The 7,379-nt window shown below is 48.5% G+C and overlaps 1 protein-coding gene across 1 annotated transcript; it reads right to left on the bottom strand.

The window, feature by feature from the left end:
* Window positions 1-793: 793 nt before the first annotated feature.
* RPL7 (ribosomal protein L7) lies at window positions 794-5,542 on the bottom strand. Its single transcript, XM_068186685.1, has 6 exons — window positions 5,417-5,542; window positions 4,195-4,297; window positions 3,382-3,548; window positions 2,602-2,739; window positions 2,119-2,228; window positions 794-1,006 (listed from the first exon to the last, which is right to left on the bottom strand). The coding sequence occupies exons 1-6, from the start codon at window positions 5,428-5,430 to the stop codon at window positions 798-800; spliced, it is 741 nt and encodes a 246-aa protein (XP_068042786.1). The 5' UTR covers window positions 5,431-5,542; the 3' UTR covers window positions 794-797.
* Window positions 5,543-7,379: the final 1,837 nt, after the last annotated feature.

The raw sequence follows: 7,379 nt of genomic DNA, 5'->3' as shown, positions 1-7,379 counted from the left end.
AAACACCCTAAGACAAAGAAGTTTTCTTAAATTCCAGCATACCTGTCAAACCAAAAAGATATTTGACTGAAACTAAGATATGGGTAACACTTAGTAGTTTAGTGTCTAAAAAGCAAAGCAAGTACAAGAACTCTGAAAAATGTGTTGGCTTTGAATGGCACACTTCTCACCAAAGCAAGAACAGGAGAGTGACAACAACAGATAAGACATTGTTTGGAGTAGGTCCTACCTTTAGGACTCAGCTGTCACTGTTAAATCACTGTAAGTGTTAATAAACCTTCTCATTTATAAAGGACAGACTACTAAAATGGGCAAATCAGTCTTTCAGAATTACTAACTTGGTCACTATACATGAAAGCTTTAAATGAATAATATTGAAGCTTGAACAAGCTGAAATTTTAGACCAGTCCTAATCAGGCTTTTATAGAAAACCTGAAAAAACATGGTACTTGCAATCACAAGACTTCAATAATATTAACAGATTATTAAAGAGGCTTGAAAGTTTTAGCCAAGAACTCAAGCCTTCCCAACACAAAACCAAACAAGGCTTTAAAACAAGTTATTGGTAATGCTTGTATTTCCTAAACATATCAGTGACACTGACAATTTAACTTCCCAATTGATTAAGCTTTAGTAGGACTTCCAAAATAAAACCAGAACACTATATTGTTCAAGTAGCTTTATACTGTGGGTACCACCCAAGAATGAGTGACCATCTATTAAATGTGAATGTCTGACAAATAATGACAGCAGCCTGCAGAGCTGAGCAGTTGATTGCCTTGGGCAGTATCTCACCATTAGTTCATTCTCCTTATGAGTCTGTTGATCTGGTCTTCTCTGTTACCAGCATCCCCACCTTCCACAAAGTGGATTGTTTTCTTCTTCATTCCACCCCGAGGAGAGGATAACTTGAAGGGCCAAAGGAAGTTGTTCACAACTTTGAAGTTCTTGCCAACAGTGTAAATTTCATGGATCACATCTTCCATGCAGATGATGCCAAGCTTTCCTAAAATTCAGACACAGTTTTCAGAAAGACTTCAGAGGCACTGGTCAATAACAAACGAAAAATTATCACATTGTTACTGTCATGCCTACTTATTTTGATAAACTTCAGGAAGTCAGAAACCACTCACTTTGTTGTGAAACTGAATGACTGACATTTCCAATTAAAATGGATTAGCTGCAGCCAAGTCAACATTTAGATGGCATACTTGGCAAGAGGCATCAGTTTCAACTGTTAAATATTTGCTGCCAGCAGTGAGGAAAATAAAAAACAACCCACACTTACTGAATCTTAGGAAAACACTGTTCTTTGGAGAAAAGCTGGATTAAATACACCTAAACCACTGCAATGTATAACTCAGGGAAACTCACTAGCTATTAAATTAGGCCACTGAATAAATGCTACAGCATGTTTCTTTAATGCTTTTCCAGCATCTTCAGCAATATGTTACAAGTTAACTCTTGTAAAACACAGTGGTAAAAAGAGATTACAACAGAACACATGCATCTTTAAGATATTTATCCATAGCACAGGAAAAGAAATATCCATGTCAGACTAATCTGAAAGAAAATGCAAATCAAGTGCCAAAAAAAGGTAGAGACTTGAGTGGTCACTTTCACTCATTCTGGCATGACTGCAAAAGAAGGCAGCTTCCCAGAGCAGCCTGTATCCCAACTGTTCATCATGCTTTGCTTTTACTGAATACAATGATCACTACCTATTCTTTCAACAAGTTTAAAAAGTCTGTTTACCAGATCACAAAAGTCAAAAACAAAATATCTAATATTAAAGTCTAGAAGTTCAAAGCTGTGATGACTCTTTCATGCTACAGCACTTTTTCTTTACTCAAAAGACCTACTGACCCCATAAAGGTCAAAGAGGTTACATTTAACATTACAAATTTAAAAGGCTAAAATTAGGTTCTTTACACCTGATTTTAATACTTTATGATGGAAGTTGCTTCCAGTTCACTTTGTTTAAAACAAGTAGGACAGAAGTAGAGATCCTAACTAAACACCAGTGTACTCCAGTGACACGTAAGGACAGCTGCCCAGCTCAGCACTGATCACCCCAAGGCGAGCAGCTGGCTTCCCGTTTTGCTCAGCAGAATTTACCAAGGCGTTTCTGGATCAGGCGGTTGTCAGTCAGAGCAATGCGCTGCTTGTTGATCTTGCCGTAACCTCGCTTGTAGATCAGCTCATGCACAGACTTCAGGTTGGGGTAACTGAAACAGAACAGTCACGTTCAAAAAAAGAATTTTAAGTCTTTGCCAGCTACATTTCAGGGCAACGTTAACATCCCGGATTTGGACTTCCACACCAAACAATTAAAGATCATTTCAGCATGTCCCACATGTAAACACAAAAACAAGAGAGAAGCAAATCTCACACCAAGTTCCCAAGAATACCAATATGAGAGTGTAATCATACCTAGCAGCCATTACCTTTAAAGCACTGCCTTAACCATGTTTTTAATTCAAAGACAGGAAAGCATACAAAAGATAAAAAACCCCTGCAAGTCCAGCACAGCAAAATGCAAAACCTGCTCAACACTTGCACCCTGATTAGGTACAACTGGGCCTTGGGCCTTTCACTCACCCCCAGGCAATGTAGGGTTCAACAATCCGCAACATGTTGATAGAGGCTTTGTTGAGTTTTACAAAGGTGCCGTTAAAAATCTGCCGCAGGCGAAGAAGCTGCAGAACCTTGCGAACCTTAGGGCTGACACCATTGGTACTGGAGAAGAAAGTGAACAGTCTGAATTATCGACATCCCAGGTAGCTAAGTATCAGTTTAAAAAACAACCCCCAAACCCAATAGCACTGCTCCCATACGAAAACACATTTCATGAATTACACAAAGCAAGCTTCAGTAAGATTAACTTACTATTGCTATATATTTGTATATGAAGTTAAAACATCCATTTCCATGAAAATAACCAAGTATTATACTGAAACAATTTAGAACTAGCCTTGCGCTGTCCTGAACATAATTCTTCCAATCACACCTATTTTTCAGTTTTCTGTAACATTTTACCAGAGTAGAACAAAACAAACACCTGAAGAACAGCTCAGCAGAATGTTTGGAAATAGAGCATGTAATTTTATCAAGTTAAAGGTGAGAAAGAATAATTGTCTGTATGTATTTTTAGCCTTGTCTTCTTAAAAATCAGGGATTCCTAAAGACAGTAGGCAGCAAAATTATTTAGCCCTTAAACACTCCTCAAGGGCATGTACAGTATCTACCAACAACTTCTCAAACCACTGGCAGAAAGCTTATCTTGTTGATGTATTTAAGCCCTCAAAACAGAGAGATAACAGGAAAGCCAACTTCAGTACTTTTGAACATAAAATTGCCTATATCTGTACACAACCTTACCCTCTTATCCTGATCACAAATGCCAGTTTTGGCTCAGCTGGGACGTAGTAATTGCCAGCTTTCCGGGCCATCCTGGCCATACGGATCTCCTGCCTGTACATGTGCCGGTACTCCTTGTGGTAAGCCTGGGCTCTTGCATAGATGAGCTTCCTTTGTGCCTTGCGGTACTGCAATAAATTGGAAATGGCTTTAAGTTACAAACTGCCTTTTAACACATGAAAATCACCTTCAAGTAACATGCCATGTTCTAGAACTTCCCCCAAGTAACACAGATGAGTGTCATACAGCTCAGAACAACCCTCAGTGATGCTCCAGAGAACCGGGCAGGCTCTTACACAGCAACCAGTGTCACCACTCCTGACTCTTCATCAGCACTGTGGTGATGAACAACAACGGGTACAAATTGAAAGACGGAAAATTTAGCTTAGACATAAAGAAGAAATGACAGTGAGACACTCAAATGGGTCTCCTGGGCCAACCCTAACCGTGTTCAAAGCCAGGTGTGATTGGATCTTTGGCACAGGGGCTGGAGCTAGATGATCTTTAAGGCCCTTTCCAACCCCCTACACTTCTAGGATTCTCTAATCACACAGCAAGCTCCCCCTTACAAACACTATAACCTCCTACCCCATACAACATTACAGACAGCTGTACACTTTACTCTTAACTCTGCCCAGAACATTGTTATCAGCCACTAAAGCCAATTTTAGTCCAAAATTTAAAGAAAATATCAACATACTGTGAATTTCTGTACTGCATCAGAGTAGCTGCAGCAGATAAGCAATCTGAGTCAAGGGATCAGAGGATATTCACCTTTTTTATAGCCAAAATCTTCTTCTGACGTTTGGCTTTCATGACCGCGTAGGCCTGCCGCTTCTTCAGCAGGCTCTCGGGCACAGAGGGCACCTTCTTTACTCTAAATGAAAACAGAAAGAAAAGCTTTTAGCTGGTAGAAAGAAACTCAGTGACAGTACATGTGACAAACATCAAAACCCTCAAACATAACATGTGTGCAAGCCTTGCTACTTGAGCCACTTCACTGCAACTTCCTCATCCTCACTGTTCCCAGCCCCGGAAGAGCATCCCAGGACACCTCCCTGGGACTGAACTGGGTCATTTCCTGGTTCAGAACCTGCACCATTCCCATTTGGTAGCAGACAAGAAACCCTGACAGACCAACCCGAGCTGCACACAACCATAACTACAAACACTGTCCTCCCCTGCCACAACTGCTAAGAAAACAAAGTCGTTTCAAGGTAACTTCTCTTTGATCAATATGCATTTCAAGAGGTGCTTGAACAGGAAAAGCTTATTTGGAAGTACTGTGGAATTTATCTGACAGGGCTCTCAGCTTGCTCAGACTGTGACACAGTGGGTGATGTTGGAAGGGACCACAGTGGGTCATCTGGTCCCACCTCCCTGCTCAAGCAGGATCGTCCCAGAGCACATGGCACAGGTTGCATCCGGATGGTTCTGAACACCCCCAGCGAGGGAGACTCCATAACCTCTCTGGACAGCCTGTTCCAGTGCGTGGTCACCCGTACGGAAAGAAGCTCCTCCTCAACTTCAGGCAGAGCTTCCTAAACATCACTTTGTGCCCCGTTCCCTCTTGTCCCGGAGATTTTAAATTCTTAGACACGACAAAACTGGTCAGAACAGCGTTAATGAAGCCACAATCACCCTGACGAGCGCCCACACCAGCCCGGCGGACAATCACTCCCAGCTCCAGCCCCAACACAGCCCTGCCCGCTCGCCCAGTCGAGAGGAACTCGCCGCCCCGGCCCCACATTCCCCGGCCACGGCGGCGCTCGGGGCCCGCTCTCTCTCCCCACCCCGCCAAGGGCCGGCGGCCGCAGCCGCCGCCTGCGGAAGGGCCGGGCCGGTGGCGGCTCCATCTCCGCCGCGCCGGTCCCTCCCCTCCCACCGCTCCCAGCCCTGGCGGAGGCGCGGCGGCCCCGGGGGCGGTGCGGGCAGGGCTCGGGCGGCGCGGCGGCCGCGGATGGCGGCGGATGGCGGCGGGCGGGACGGGACTCACTCCTTGTCCGCCATGGTCAGCGCCGGAAGAGAGGGGCGTGCGCCTGCGCGGCGCGCTCTTAGCTCATTCGCCCGCGCGGGCGAGGCCCTGCCCGCCGGCAGGACCCCGGGTTTGGACGTCCGCCGTTGTGCCTAACCGCCGTGCGAGCGCCGGGGTGTCCGGCGAGTGCCTGAGGTAAAAGTGTCTGGGAACTGCTTCCGCCCAGCGGGGCTGGAGCCGGCGGTGTCCCGGGATCGGCGGTGTCCCGAGCACGGGCTGTGTCCCGGGATCGGCGGTGTCCCGAGCACGGGCTGTGTCCCGGGATCGGCGGTGTCCCGGGCACAGGCTGTGTCCCGGGATCGGCGGTGTCCCGGGCACGGGCTGTGTCCCGGGATCGGCGGTGTCCCGGGCACCGGCAGTGTCCCGAGCACTGTCTGTGTCCCGAGCACAGGCTGTGTCCCGGGATCGGCGGTGTCCCGGGCACCGGCAGTGTCCCGAGCACTGTCTGTGTCCCGAGCACAGGCTGTGTCCCGGGATCGGCTGTGTCCCGAGCACACGGGCTGTGTCCCGGGATCGGCTGTGTCCCGAGATCGGCAGTGTCCCGAGCACGGGCTGTGTCCCGAGATCGGCAGTGTCCCGAGCACTGTCTGTGTCCCGGGCACGGGCTGTGTCCTAAACACTGTCTGTGTCCCGAGCACGGGCTGTGTCCCGGGATCGGCGGTGTCCCGAGCACGGGCTGTGTCCCGGGATCGGCTGTGTCCCGAGCACGGGCTGTGTCTTAAACACTGTCTGTGTCCCGAGCACAGTCTGTGTCCCGGGATCGGCGGTGTCCCGGGCACGGGCTGTGTCCCGGGATCGGCTGTGTCCCGAGCCGGGCAGGAACCGCTCCGCCACCAGACCCGGCTTTCCCCGCAGGAGGCTGAGAACGAGCTGCGGGTGGTGGGGCTGCCAGCCGTCTCGTATGAGGCAGGATTTCCCCTATTTCAGCCTCAAACCCCGTCCTTCATGCCTGCGCGACGCCACCTCCCGCCCGCGCTCAGTACCGCGGCGGGAATGGAGGCTGAGGAGGGAATGCTGCCCGCAGGATCGTTCACCGGGACGCACGGGCAAATGGGAACCACGGGCTCCGTTTCTGCCGGGATGGGTTTTCGTCAGGCTGGACATCTTTTCGGTTCGCCATACGGAATCAATAACTGCACTGTGGAGAAGGGAGGACGGCTCGGGAAGCAACGCTGCCCAGCACAGCAGCCTGGAAGGCTGCTTAAGGTTGCGGCTCGTAAATCCCAGCCTGTGCGCGCCTACCCGTGCGCCTAAAATCACCCAGGCAGACATCGGCACATCATTACACACGCACGGGAAGAAGAGAAATTAGTGCAACTCTTAGCAGCAAAGGACTGTCCGGTGTAAAAAAACGTGTAGACAGCAGGGCGGGGAATAAGGAATGCCGAGCTCTGCGTTTACTGACTTTATTTGTTGCCAATTATCAGCACGCAGAGGCGTCGCACACCACTGATGCCTGAGAACGTTATTGAGAGTGCTTTGGATCCTAGTTACAGGTGTATCGATGTTCATTTTTTTACTACAGTGTTATTTTGTGCTAATGCAGACGTTTGTATCACTTGATCTTATTAGCAATATTATAAGGGGGGGATTAAATTCAGCACGCATAACCACCTGCAATATCTACTGAAGAAAGAAGTTGTCTGCACTTTCTTCTGAAACTTTTGAACTCGAGTTTCTGCTCAATCCGAGAGGCAGCGTTCGCAAAGTTCCAACAACTTTTCTGACAACTGGCGGCTACACAGGGAAGAAAGCGCAGCGTCGTGCACTTAAGGGACACGGGTGCAGGCGAGCAGAGGCAGTGGGATGAGCCCTGCACACCCAAGGGCACGCTCTGGTCCTCATCCTCTGGAACTGGCAAATGGAGGAGCGGGATGCTCCGGCGCCGGGTGGCCGCAGGGTGCCCACATACAGGGAGCGGCCG

The sequence above is a fragment of the Anomalospiza imberbis genome, chromosome 1 (assembly GCF_031753505.1).
Source record: "Anomalospiza imberbis isolate Cuckoo-Finch-1a 21T00152 chromosome 1, ASM3175350v1, whole genome shotgun sequence".
Classification (NCBI taxonomy): domain Eukaryota; kingdom Metazoa; phylum Chordata; class Aves; order Passeriformes; family Viduidae; genus Anomalospiza; species Anomalospiza imberbis.
Note: the sequence above shows the minus strand (reverse complement) of the source record. Positions and strands in the feature narration are given on the sequence as shown.

Coding starts and splice junctions, on each gene's coding strand:
- RPL7 (XM_068186685.1), bottom strand. Junction 3,549..4,194: donor AGATTTTGGCTATAAAAAAG/GTGAATATCCTC, acceptor AATTTATTGCAG/TACCGCAAGGCACAAAGGAA. Junction 1,007..2,118: donor CCTGATCCAGAAACGCCTTG/GTAAATTCTGCT, acceptor TCTGAATTTTAG/GAAAGCTTGGCATCATCTGC.